Here is a 14,815-nt window from a genome sequence, read left to right as displayed (position 1 = left end):
CCATAATTAAATGTACCGTGTGCTTGCAGTGAAAATGAGTCACTTATCCTTACCTGACAGGAATCTATTCCTCCTGTGTCATAGCCTGCACAGATCATATTTTCAGTAATACTATATTCTGGCATCCATTGCTGGCATTTGTCATTTAAAATGAGAGGGACCTCTGCTTCTTGCAATATATTTGAAGAGGAACCTGATGAACATACAGACTATGTTTCAATAAATATGTACAACATGCTCAGAATACCAATAATTTTGTTCTTGATCCAACATGTTGGGCATGTTTCCAAACAGTAGGAAGCCCTGCTGCACTGCTGTATTATTCAGGTTTATGCCCCTGAAACACAATCACTGATTAAATGGTGCTCATTAACCGAATCCTGTCTTTCATTTGTGCAACAGGACTGAATTTGGTTATAATTGAATTAAGGTTATTAAAATCAATGACTATGAACTTACTGTGGATAGGTCTGAGAGCTAATTAAAGGCTTAGAAGCTTAGATTGCCCAATGTTTCCACTCTATTCATTGTATAACTTTGACCGGGTATTTCTAGTTTTTATAAAAATTTCTGTTACTGGTTTCCAACTGAAACTTTAATTTCAATTTTACTCTGAAAATTGAGGTGCAAATATTTATAAGCAACCATGGAAGTGAAATGGCATGTTCATTACTTTACAGAGATTCCAAATCTTGAGAAGGGGATTTACAAATAGAATATACATTTCACGCTACAGTCAGTATACTTGACTTCTGAAGAAAATCATTTGCACATTTTCAGAAACACTGGGCTTTTTTCCCTTCCCCTTCCTTCACCCTCCCCAAATATCTTGAAGTAAGATGTTCGTATTTCATATTGAGAAAAGCAGTAGTTGTAACTCCTAAGTGGGATGCAGTAAGCTTTTTCATAATTTAATGGTTGTAGATATGTTTTTTTTTGTTTGTTTGTTTTGTTTTGTTTTTTTCCTAATAAACATGTTCTACTTTGCTTTGGGGAAGAAAGAGTGGGTGAGTGGGATAGCTCCAAAAATTCTGTATGGAGTACATCTCTAATCTGTTTTGCTCCTGTGGAATCAGGAGCAGACTTTCCCTCATGGCTTCATGCCTGTTATAATTTTCCCACAGATGACTCACCTCCGCTTGTAGTATCACCCCAGCCAGCAATGAAGCAGCTAGTTCCTGGCAAAAAGTGTTGATTTTTTTCTGGTAAGCAGACAGGTTGTATGTAGTCTGTGAATGTGAAATAAACAATCAATTTCAACCTCTTTCCTGTATTCTGTTTTTTATGGAGTCACAAAAGAAAATGTTCATTAACTCAAATTCACTTTGGGGAGCAAAATAACCAGTAAGTACTGGATTGATTTATTAGGTTGTAAAAAATGTACAGCCATTCCATCACCCTCAAATGCTTAGCATAGTTAAGAGCTCAGCATAATAGAATAAATATATTTTATGATAAAATACCAACTCACTTATTTACCTGTATATTGTACTTTGTACTGAAGATGCATCAGAGCAATATCACTGTCTTTTGTAAGCTTATTGTAATGAGGATTTATAATTATTTGATTGATGTATAGAACTACTGTTGAGGGGTGTGTCATATTCAATTGGTCATGCAAGCCAAGAACTGCCTTCCATTTAGATGGTTGTAAATGCCTCCTAGAAGTTGCAAGGAATATTCACAATTTTGAATGATTAATGAAAATTCTGAAAAATACGTTAGATAAAATGCTAATCTTTAACCTCCAAGCAATTCATAACATGTTCACATTTTCTCAAAATAAATATGAATATGTAGTGGCTGTGCTTACAATTTTGTGATAGTAATACCATTTTAAACATCCATATAGTAGAAATACATGGTTGATTCTTGATGTTAAGCTTATAATGCATTATTTATAAGAATTAATCAGATAGCAATGCAGTGGAGGAAAATACATTAACTAAATTGCTATGGCTTTTTAAACATTGGGAAGAATACTGCTGACTGCCCATAATGCAATTAATATTGGTCCCAGTTAGAAAATTATTTTGGAGTTATCTAAAGAATAATAGATTTACAATGTTGTAGAAAATGCTTCAGCTCACTGACTCAGAAAACTGGTCTCTTAATTTTTTTATCTAAAGTGAAAACAATATATTTAGACAAACTATGGCATAATCTTTTTTATTTATTTATTTATTTATTTATTTATTTATTTTTTCCCTGGGTTACATATTTGAGACTGTATCTAAGTTAGAGAACTTATATATTTGCTTTTTTTTTTTTTTTAAATCAACCAGTTAGTATTTTCAAAAATATATTTTCAGCCATATTGCATGAAATTGGTTTCTGCTTATCTTTTAGTCTGACATCAAGAGGTTATCTTCTTCCAAATGTAAGCATTTAAGTTAAATATTCAGAATTAAGGGATGCAACTGGAAGCTTGCACTTAAGGAAAACTACAGCAAAGTGATAAAATGAGATTTAAGTGAAAAGAGAAAGGTGATATAAGTGAAAAGGAAGCACCAAAATAGATGTGAACTTATTGTGTGCAAACTAAGAGGGCTTGATCCTCCTAATTTCAATGGCTTTGTGACAGGAATATGGCTCTTGTCATACAATGAGGAGGCACTCATATATTGGCATAGTCTGTACTGCATTATTGTTAATCTATTTATAATTAAAACTCTACTGTAATTTTGAACAGAAATGTTTCTTTTTTGCCATTCCAGTTTCTGGGTGTCTTCTACATAACGTGTTTCTATGATAGACGTTATGGAGGCAAACCTTAGAAACTATTTTAATATGTATCACTTCTTTGAATGGTACAAATAACACCAGCTAGAGAGCATCCAGTATTGTCTAATCAATGCACATGAATCAAGATTCATTCCAATTGCACACAGCTGATCTTGATCAATCAATAGCCGTATACAAGAGGGACAGGCAACACTGAATATACCTTTCTGAAACACCTCGTCCTTTAGAGCATTGACAGAGACTGAAGTAAGTAATGGGGGCCCAAATTGCTCATGGTTTAAGTGCAAATGCTTGGTATTAATACCATATGTTCAAAATGTAATTCTTCGTTGTTCAGAAAATGCTTCTTAGTTTTCTTGATTCTCTGCTTTAGAGTACAGATTGAGGATTTCCCAGTAGGCAAAAGAGCCTTTAGCTTGAAGCTCCATGAGCTTCAAAACACAGTAATTAAAGAGTGAGCAAGATTTTAATTTTTTGTATCCGTATCACAAGTTATTCATTATCTGATGCCCCCTTAGTGAACCTGCACATAAAAAAAAGTGTTTTACCATCGTTCTTAAAATCAAAAAGAAAAGACATGGCATGGATGTTATATGACAATCTCAGCTAGTTGGCATGATGCCCCATAGTCAGTGGAGACAAAGATACACTTGTGAATTTATATTAATTTACTTCAAAACATCTAATAAGCCTCAAAAAAGTGTCATTCCTGAGTGTTTTCAGTACAATCCTTTGAAAGTATGCTTTTCTCTGTATAGGGCTGACTGATGGCTCAGGACTACACTTCAACCCACCTTTACTGACAGCCACTCACCATTAGGATACTTGCATGTTGGGGGAGTAATAGCATGTGCTAATTTATGAGTGCATTGAACATTACCCATATACACAGTGTGCTGCTGTCACCAGCCATTCCTCGCTGACAAGGGAGGCTCCACAAAGATGCCTGGAATTAAAATGAAGTGAGACTACCCAAGGCCAAGCTTCTCTTCTGGCATCACTTCCACCTACAATCCTTGTTCTATTGTTCTGAGTTACCAAGCGTTGTCCACAAGCTAAAATAACAACAACAACAACAAATAGTGGTTTACATATGTTTGTAGGGTAATATGGTACATTTTATTAGAATAGTTAATATTCTTGGAAAAATAGACTTTGTACTACCTGACCTGCTATTCAAAAATGCTATTATCGTGGAGGAAGTCATTTTATAGCTGAAATCAAAATGAAACTTTGTAACTTGGATTTAGATGTATTATCTTCTGAGACCTTGACATTTATATATATATGTGTATATATAATTTCTGTATAGACCCAAACGCAGTGTATACTTAACTGTGAAAACAAGTGAAGATTATAAATTTTTCTGTTTATATAATTACAAGTACAGCTTTTATAGTCCATTCCCTAACCTTTCAATTCAAACTATAAACATCATGCTTTATGGACTGAACAATCTGATTTCTGTGTTAAACATTCCCAAGGTGTTTGTACTTACGTTTAATGTTACATTGCAGATGAATCACCTGGTTGTTCAAACAGTGTTCTCTAGAATAAAAGTACAATTAAATCACAAGTATCTGCACACCAGGTAACACTCTCTCTATAATATATATAAGCACTTTAGTTTGATTAGTTTATCAAACTGTTAAACATAGTATTTTGGCTACAGTCCTCCATGTTTTAATTTTTTAACTATAAATACAAAATATTCTTTTATATATAATATTACATGTATATGTTCTTCTTTAATGGACACTTAATCGATGCATGTTTTGGAAATAAAAGTAGATTTCCCTTGTGATTTAAGTGAACAAGTCATCTGCTTATGACAGATTCTCAACAACATTGTAACAGGATATGGCAATTTTTTCTGCCTTTTGAGAAGTTTTCAATAACTAACCACTAGAGATCAGTGTAACCAAAGAATTTTTAAAAGGGGTTAGTTTGGTATCAATGTATCTTCTTTACTAAGATTACAGTGCACTATAAAGTATATAGCTGCGTATAGAGGGTTAGGAATTATTTAGCAGAGATAAAGCCGGAGCCTGAACAGCATGAGACCACAGATCAAAACAACTTGAGCATTTCTGATACCCAGAGGTTTTAAGATTATCTTCATAGCTTGTAATGAATCTGAACACTTGGGACAGTATGTGTGCCAGCAATTTAAATCTGATGCACACAGAAATATATCAGAGAAAAATAAAAAAGACTGCCAAAGGCTAGTTCACAGTATCTCTTTTTAAAAGAGAAAAAGGGAAGGATTCTTTAAACATGATGTGGTATTATGCATCCCTCACTATGTTTACACTAAAATTTGAAATCTGTTGTGAGGGGGGTGACATGACCCAGCATTTTCACAATGGCATAGCAGTGCAAGAAGGGCAAGTAACCCTCCGCTCCACTACCCGATTAAATCTGCACCATGGTGAAGGTGAGTGAGTGAGATATGCCTCTAGCCTTGTATTGTATCATATAAACTATCCAACATGTTAGATTTGTTTTTTTTTGTTTGTTTGTTTGTTTTGTTTTGTTTTTTTTTTATACATTGAAGAAGGGATTTGCATATAATCGAGTCACATGTATCTCCCACCATCACTGCTTACTGATTGCTTTCATATAAGGTATTTATGGGCTTCTGCTTTTTCATCTTTTTGGAGTAAGCTCACAGTATAAAAACCACTTCTTTGCCTGCACTTCAGTTTACTAGTCTTCGGCTACCTCTCGGTAAACTCGGGAGACTCCAAAAGGCAACAGAGGCATTCCATGGGCACTGCATACCCATCTTATGTGACCCTCTGAGTGCAATCTAAGGCGCATGCAAAGCAGGAATCTAAAATACATGGGACATCTGTGATTATAGTCTTCACTTAGGAATGGCAAAAGCAATTATGCCTGTGGCGTCTGCTCATGTACCTTCAAGTAATGATTTTGACCTGTACAAAGCTATTTTTTGTACAAGAAATACATTACCTAAAGGCATCAGAGAACAGTTATACTGTCTGCACCACAGCTGAGGATCTGTGCTCTCCTTTACTTTTATGGTAGTTATGCTTGAATATTACCAAAGGCAATGTGAGCAACACCTTTTATAATCTGATTACGAGCATTTGATTTTTTAATTATCAAAACTATGTGACCTTTCTGTCATTCATTGTATATACCACAAAAGCATGGGAAACTATAATGGTGTCACCCTGTAAAACTGATTTCTATCGGCTTTCCAGGTGAAAAATGATGGAAGACATATCTATTTCAGCAACAGAAATACAAATAAGATGAACAAATTTATTTCATTTCCTCCTGCATTAATCACTTTTTAGTGCTTAGCAGATATTAGCAGAAGGTATCTTTAAATCACTGCCACTATTTAAGATGTCTGTTGGCTATCCTTATTTAGACATGTCAAGAAAAAAATGAAAAATAGGTTGTAATGATATCCGATTAGTTAAAGATACTTTTACTACCAATGGGAATGATAAATGTTTAGGATTAACAGAGTACAACTAGAAGATACAATGCTTGCTTTTTTTTTGTTTGTTTGTTTGTTTTAAATTTAGATAAAATACAGCATATTGAATTGAGAATTCCCTCCTGCTTTGTTACTATGTGGTATGTTCATAAAGGAAACTTGAAAGAATATGGACTCTTTCCATCCTCAACATCATTTCAGCATTTTAGCAATTATACAGTAATTTTCTGCATCAGTATTTTTGGTAGGATTCCAGGAAAATGTGTGCCCTCATAAGCAGAAACACAGTAACTGAAGTCATTGTATGTTTTATTTGATGATAGTAAGCCCTTCTCCTTTTGGAGGTGTACTGTAAATCCCATAATTTCCTGAGAATATAATCTTGTGCAAATGTTACCATTTCATTTAATCTACAAGAAATACTACCTGTTTGTAGGACCCTTCAGAATCACTTCAAGTGAACTGAAGTTCATTTGGAATGAGAAAGGTTAAGGGTATAATCAAATGCATCTCACCTAATTATTCAGTTCTAAATGTTGAGACAAACCCAGAAGTCATTTTTGGGTGAGATTAATTTGTCTAAACATCTGTCTGTAGCTCTAAATTTATATCAGTAAAGTCAATGGATTACAGATGTGATTCATTTTATTCCAGCAAAGATAGCTTGATGAATCACAATTTGGAAGTGTGTATTTTTGCTACTGATTTTGGAGAGAACCTAGTGTGTTATCTTTTATATAACAATGGGGGAATACCACTCCATTTTAATCCTTCCATAGGTGCTCAAAGTAATGTAGTATATATTCATAGTTTAGAGAGTCCATGTAAAAAGAAATGTAAAAATAATGGTATTTATCATTTCCACGTTTCCACATTTCAATGTTTAAAGACTTCACATAAAAGTGTACTGAATGCTGGCTAAAAATGCAGCAAGCATCTCTTTCCTTTGAAATTCAATAACAGACAGGAATGGAAGGGGGGAAAGTGAGTTGCCCAGTGTTATATAAAATTCATCAGCAGATAGAGAATAAAACCTAGCTATTTTGATACTACCTTGTACAGAACCATGTTACCCCTCAGAAAAACTTGAGGTAGAAATTACTGTATAAGTGGCAGTCACCATACTTACAGTTATCCTTTGTATGAGGAAGAAACCTCACTCTACGCACCTTTTTGTAAATATGAGGCTTTGGTTAGCTGTTTTGGTGATGGCAGCAAATGGGCCATCTCCAGTGAATAATACAGTTGATGACATATTTGCATCCCTAGAAAAAAAAAAAAAGACACACTTGAGTGTTTTTAGACATTTAACCTATTCCACCGGTGGAGGACTGTTTGGTAAATTATTATGGTGGTAGAATAAACTTCAGCATTTATTTTTTATTTTTAATTTTTATTTTTTAATGAAATAATGACTATCTGGATATTTGTGAGATTTTGAGACTTACATGCATTAAATTGCTTCTTGCCTGCTTTCATTCTCACACCTTCTTGTAAGATCTCTAATGCTACAATTATATTGAAATAGATAGAAATAATTATTTTAATGAAAGTAAATAATCAATTTGTGCTTTTTGGTGCCACACTGAATGGTTTACAATACTGATTCTAAAATATATGGAACTAAAATTTAGTATGCAAAATTGATGAGGAACAAGATGAACCTTGGAATATCACAGTTTTGCAGTTTTGCAGGATGTAATTTCATTGCTGTTTTACCTTTGTGCCTAGAGAAGAAATGAAAATTAGATTCTTTCATGAAGAATATAATGCTACCTTAGAAGTTAAGTTTCACCCCACAGACATGTTGAAATAAAAATAACAGAATAACCTCTTCTCAAGGAGAGGTTTAGATTGGATATTAGAAGGAATTTCTTCACAGAGAGGCTGGTCAGGCATTGGAATGGGCTGCCCAGGGAAGCGGCGGAGTCCCTATCTTAAATACCCAGAGGTATTTAAGAAACATGTGGACATGACACTAAGGGGCATGATGGGACTTGGTAGGTCAGGTTGATTGTTTTATGTGGTGATCTTGAATGTCTTTTCCAACCTAAACAATTCTAAGATTTGTGGAATAAATCAAGGGTATTGTGTCTTCCACTGAACAGGTTAGTCCATTTGAATTAAGCTGTACTCCTAGATGCCCTTTTCTACAACAACAGCATTTTGAACACCAAAGATTCTGTGAACTATTGGTGAGATGAAGTGTTTTGATGTTTACAACCCATATCTAGATTTCTTTCATAGCTTATTCTGCCCCATATACTTTGTGATACTGCATATGGCCGGCTTGGAACATATACTCCCTGGCTCTTGAGGAAACCTGGGTAAAAAAAGACAGCTGAGGTCAAACTACATAATTGTTTTGGGGGTGACAGCCTACTTCCATCTGATCTTTTAGCCATAGATATTTCAGGAGTGAAAAGACAGACATTTGTGCAGGTTTAATACACAGGGATCACCTATCAAGGCAGTATGACTTCAAGTGCACTCACTCTCCTGGGAAGTATGTAGTCTACTATTTGCCTGCAAATCTGTTGTGTGAAGAGTAAGATTAGGCATAGGAAAAATGAGGTTTTCAATAGCCCTGATGTGCCACTAGGAAAGCTGTATGACATGCTCTATGGAAAAAGTCACTATGAGAAAACCTTTGATAATTACATTTGATTCATTTGTTTTCTTACTTTGACTTCCTGAAGTGCACACAGCTGGAGATTTCTAAATCTTATGTGACTGCAAAACCAAGCTGCTACTCTTTTAATTAAGTTATTGGTAAAATGAGTTTTAAGCATTTCTGTAAGTATAAAAAATCATAGAAATCATCCGCTTTTCCTGGAGTTTCTCAGATTAATAAGAAAATGATAGTTTAGCAGGTCCAGAAACTCTGGACAACTCTAGACAGACATAGTGCCACAGCTCTTTAATTTTCATTGATTCATGGCATCGTTCAACACATAGATTAGGTGTACCCAAGATAAAGTATTCTGAAAAGATTACTTTTCCTAGAACTGATTAATATTCAAAATAGAACTAGTTTTCAAATGAAGGGAATGATAGTAGCATATTATGATAGCTTTTATCTCTAACCATACAGACTCTTATAATTTCAAAAGGAAAAAGGATTAACATCATAGGCCAGATTTTAAAAGTAAGATATATCTTGGCTTTTCACTGTGGGTCTTCTGTTATTGAAAATGATCTGTTAGAAATTTTGAAGGCTGTGACAGAAATGGCCTTTAAGAAGCTAATACAGGTGTTAAGTTCCTCATTCCATTCAACATGTTCACTAGCCAAAAGTCACAAAAGAATATTGGATAAATTTCTTACGCGCAGATCTACAGCGTTATGTAAGGTTTCAGTTTCTAATTCTGTCTCAGATGTGTTCAGTAACAATAAGCACTATATTGACTGTTAGGAAAGATTCAGATAAAATGGTATATTTCAGAAAAACTATTCAGAATAAGGATAAGAGTGCCATTTGTCCAATAAATACAATTCCTTTTACTACCTAAAAAAAATCCACATAAATTAAAAAAAAAATAAATATACCGATACATATATATTCACACATTTGTGATTCACATTTTGTAATTCATTGCTTAGTTTTCAGGCTGCAAGTATGTTTGCAGTTTGTTTAATTTGTGTTTAAGCTACACGGCAGTGTTTTTGCTTTGTCCACTAATTTTATGACAAACAGGAGAACAACAAACACTAAAGAACAGTAGCAAATTACAAACAATGAACACATTCTTTGGCATAAAAAAAAAATAAAAATAATGTAACATCATCATCAGATACACATGAAGTGTAGGCTGAGCAAAAGATTCTTATTCAGGTTTCTCAGTTCCACCAATTACTGCATCTTGCACTCTGGACTCATTCTGAATATAGGTTAGGCAAATAATTCGCAAACATTTTGTAGATGAACACACAGGCATCACTCCACATTTGCTTATTTGGCACATATCACAAACATGACAGTCACATACTTGAAAAATAAAAATAAAAAATAAAAGTAAAAGGATTCTGCTGTGTGATTTATCAGAATCTGTGTGGAACACTGCATCTTCTAGCTCAGCTACATAAATAGTCAGGATATGCTGCAGGACTCTCATTGTTTCCTTTTCATGAATTAAACAAGAAACGACACTAGAAAATGTATAACCAATTAACAGCAAAAGTAATTCATCCCAGATGAACTTTAGTGTCTTTCTCTGATAATGCAGGATTCTAGGTAGTTATTTCAGTATAGCAGCATGAGCTATAGCCTATCCAAGACCTGTTATTACAACCATCCATTTACTAACAAATACAGTGCCAGTTATATACAAATATGCTGCTACAGGGAGACTCAAAGGCAGAAATACATTGATGCTTAAGGGATTTCTATATACATATGATAATTTTATCCTATTCTGCAGGATTTGTAACAGAAAATGTACCCAAGATACCAGAACATGATACAATTTCAGATTAAAAATACTATATATTTTTTAAACAATGGGTATAAACTAAACAATGGAATTAAAAAGAACTAATTAGGAAACTTAATAGGATTATTTATATATATATATATTTTTAACAAGTGTGTTTGACTCTATTATACAGACAAGCTCTGAAATATATTGCCATAGAATAGTATGGAGACAAAAGAATTAGTAATTTTAAAAAGCTAATAGAAAATACCATGGAAGACAAAGTTCACTAAAGCCTATCAAACATTAAAATGTAAACTAAACCATTACACCAGAAAATGACCAGTGTCCAGAAGTTACGGAGGAAAAGGAGGCAGGAGAAAGCAGGGAGAGAGGAAGAAGGCTACTGGCCATCGTAACGGACAAGGTTATTTGCCTGGAAGAACATTTACTCACACTCTGTATGTCCTTATATGCATGCATAAATTAGATAATTATATAGATAAATTATATAATCAGGTAAATAATTAGATAATTAGGTATATTTGATAATACATATTATAATCAGGATTTGTGCATGGAGGTATTTGATATGTATATAAATGCAGTACCTACCCAAAAGAAATAAAAATAAAACAACACACATTCTCTTATCAGGTGATTAAAAATACTTTCAAACAACATTTAGTCATTTTTCTACATCTTCCTAACTGTGTGGTTTCTAAAACTGATTTATGAAAAACTGCATTTGCAGGTTTCCTACTTTGGTTAGAGACCATGATATACGGCAAGATAGAATTTCATTTGGTAATTATTTGAGTGAGTGACATTCCTAAAAACCTCAGCACTTTAGGAAAGACATATATTATTCAATGGATGGCAATGAAGTTTCATATAGTGTAAGTGAGGTCAGAATTCAGGCCATAAATTTTACCATAGTTGCAAAAATACAACACTTCTGCACTCCACCCTCCTCATCTCTTTCCTAGAAATTCAGCTGATCAGTAGTAATTGAAGCCAAATCAATTTTTTAAATCATATGCTTCCATTCTCCCTCCATCCTCAACCACACCTGAAGAGAAATATAGTTTCCTAACTGAACAGCTAAGGTCTGATGATAAGTATGAAATGTACTGGGAACCTAATTGCAGGATACCCAAGTGGTTATCTTGAATTTACTTGAGGTGAACATCAATATGATAGTAGAGCAGCCAAGGCTGCTGTTTTCTCCAGATTTAATCTGGAGCAATCCTCATAAAAAGTGAAGACATAAGTGATGACATAAAATGATAAAAGACTAACACTTCCACATCAGTCTCACAGTGTTCTCCAACATATGCTCATATGCTCTCCATATGCTCATGCCTAAGCTAACGTATTCAAAATTTGCAACACTGTGATGAATGCCATCAAAACAGGCACTGTGACACTTATAAATTTGTTGGTTGACCTCACAAGTCATTTACCACAGAAAAGTAGACTTGTTTTTTTGTTTTGTCTTTTTTTTTTTTTAATGGTATAGACACCAGTAAAATGATGAGGGAAACACAAATACACAGATTCAGAAAAGCTTCAAACAAGGTACAAAGAAACTGAATATTTTCACTCACCCTAATCCCAGCTGCTGGCAAACACTGTCTGAAATCTGCTCATTCCAATCATCTGCACATGCCAGGTGCCATGTCTTCCCAATCCTGACTTGTACCAGCCCTTTCGTGCTTAAAGAACCATTAAGCAATCTCACTGTAGACCAAAATGAATAGAAGCATTTTAGGCAGGTGGTAAAAAACAAACAAACAAACAAACAAAAACAAAACACCATGAAACACAACCAATCCCCCCTCCACACAATGCAGTATTATTATTGCCAGCAAAAAAAAAAAAAAAGTAGTTAAGGTATATTACAGCAGTAATAAACTCAGTATGTAGAAGATGTATTCCCACAGGAAGTAAATGCTTTTTCCTTCTATATTTCTGTGACACGATGTTTTCATAGCTTGTGTTTTGCAAGTCTTATTAACAGACAGTAAATAGTACATTTTCCATCTACTCTAACAACTATTTCTTCTTAGCCAGTACTATGCAATTTTGAACTACTGTGGTGAAGCTTTAGCTACATGATACTCAGTAACACTGACTAGAAGTAAGGTTAAAACCCAAGCTGACAGAAAAATTGGATTTTCCAGTTATAATCACTTTGAGAACTTTCAGTGTTTGCTTTCATTGCAGTTTAAGTTAAAATAATAACAATAATAATAATAAAACTCTCTGAAAACCAGTAGTTCTATCAAAGGTTAAAAAAAAATCAGAAAAAAAAATTGGAAACTTTAAGTATGTGGTAAAAAAATCTTATGCTACTGTCATGGTGACTAAGGAAGTTGTAGCAGAAGGTCAACAGAATTCTGTCTATAACTCATAGGCTACAGCTGAACTTGAGACATATAGCAGTTATTGCCAGCATGAAGCAGGGAAAGCAATATAATTCATTTGCAATTTACTGGTTGCTGAAATATAGTTTTCAGGAAAAAACTAGTTCTGTAGAAAACCTTTCTGCAAAAAGTATTTCCATAAAAATTAACATTTATCCACTTTATTAAAAATAAATAAATAAATAAAAATTCCTCTTTGACATGCAGAGCACATGAATGAAATAAGTGACAAACAGTGGTTAAATTAATAGTAAACATCACTCATACAAAATTTTGGAGCAGTCTTTAAAATCTCAGAATTGCTTGCACTGTGAGATCTCTCCAAATCACTTTTGACACCTTTCCTGTCTTCTACTTTAACTATAATTCCTTTTCCTTTCTCCTCATCAGATCTACATTAATCTCCAAATACACTGCTGGTAAGCAGTAAGAGACTTACTGAGCACTCAAAAAGTGGTTAAGTGTAATGTCATATACTTTAGAATTTTTAAAGAAAGAGATAACCAATGTTTTTTCTTTGGAGTCCCTGGGAAGTTTAATGAGTTGGAGTATTTGAAAATAGTAGCTTGTCTAGTCTAAAATGGTACATATGATAAGAAATTGAAATTGGTTTCAGGAAAATGAGCAAGTATTTTGGACACTGAAAAGACTCAATATGAGGGTGTCTAATTGAATTTGCATTTTATTTTAAAGGTTAGACTGATTCATCCAACTTTTGGATTAAATGGGTTTTTGGAAGCAATTCTCCCTATCCCTTAATGTGAGGTAATTGGTTATGAAGAAATAGACAATCTATGGCAAAATAAATCTTTGGGAAAACGTACATGTTAATTTAGGTGATGGTTACCTTGTTCAGATCTTTAGCAATGGCAAAGAAGAAGCTGAAATGAATTTTAATTTTGTGCATTTTTAAAGGCAGAATATGGTTGCAAAAACAGTTAATTGCATTAATGTGGACACTGACACTGCTTTTTCAGACATTATATACATATACATCCATATAAAAGATGTTGAAATCAATGAGAACTGTCAGCCAGATATATCCAATGATATATCTGAACCCTATAAGTCTTTCTTAAAACAAAGGAAGATGATGATATATTGAGCTTAGAAGTGTGCTTTTAACTTTCCCATTAATGTTTCATAATACATTGTCAGAACAGCACTTTTTCAGAAACAGTAATGTGATTTCTGTGCTAGGCCCAATGTGGTTTTAACAACAGTTTTACACTGAAGTTGTTGCTTAGGGAACATTTTTTCCATGTTACGCAAAATGAAACCATACGTTGTACACCTAAATTTTCAAAGAACCATTTTATGAGATGATTAAGCAGTTGCAGCTATCAATTTTCTTGTAGGAACCTGCACATCCACTGGGAGCAATAGATACTACTTTTTCATTTGTGCCACACCTTCATCCTATGGCAATGCCAGCCATGAGGTGGAGTGCAGGCAGGTTGGGGGGTGCTCTATGCCACAGTTTGGCTTTCCACTATTTGACAGTTTCTCTCAGGAAGACTTCTTAAACTCTGTCACACACTGCAGCATTTATACTGCTGTGAAACTAAAAGTAATAACAGGAAAAAATACAAAATTTTGGCAATATGAAATGGATACAGAATGAGAACATGTAATGAGTTTTCATTTCATTTTGAGGTCACTGTAAATAGTCATATCTTTAAGTACAAAGTAACTTCTTACCTTTCCTAGAGACTACACAAGATTACATGCATTGTCTCAGAAATGTGACT

The 14,815-nt window shown here is 34.0% G+C and overlaps 1 protein-coding gene across 1 annotated transcript in view; it reads right to left on the bottom strand.

The window, feature by feature from the left end:
• The window catches only part of TMPRSS15 (transmembrane serine protease 15), a 54,815-nt gene that overhangs the window by 1,857 nt on the left and 38,143 nt on the right, over window positions 1-14,815 (bottom strand). The window contains exons 22-28 of the mRNA XM_068690196.1: window positions 12,246-12,378; window positions 7,390-7,485; window positions 4,244-4,293; window positions 3,626-3,800; window positions 1,480-1,661; window positions 1,134-1,229; window positions 54-193 (exon numbers count right to left, since the gene is read on the bottom strand). Of these exons, the coding sequence (XP_068546297.1) occupies window positions 54-193; window positions 1,134-1,229; window positions 1,480-1,661; window positions 3,626-3,800; window positions 4,244-4,293; window positions 7,390-7,485; window positions 12,246-12,378 (872 nt within the window). The remainder of the gene's footprint in view (window positions 1-53; window positions 194-1,133; window positions 1,230-1,479; window positions 1,662-3,625; window positions 3,801-4,243; window positions 4,294-7,389; window positions 7,486-12,245; window positions 12,379-14,815) is intronic.

The sequence above is a fragment of the Anas acuta genome, chromosome 1 (assembly GCF_963932015.1).
Source record: "Anas acuta chromosome 1, bAnaAcu1.1, whole genome shotgun sequence".
Taxonomy (NCBI): Eukaryota; Metazoa; Chordata; class Aves; order Anseriformes; family Anatidae; genus Anas; species Anas acuta.
This window is presented reverse-complemented; position numbering and strand designations above follow the sequence as displayed.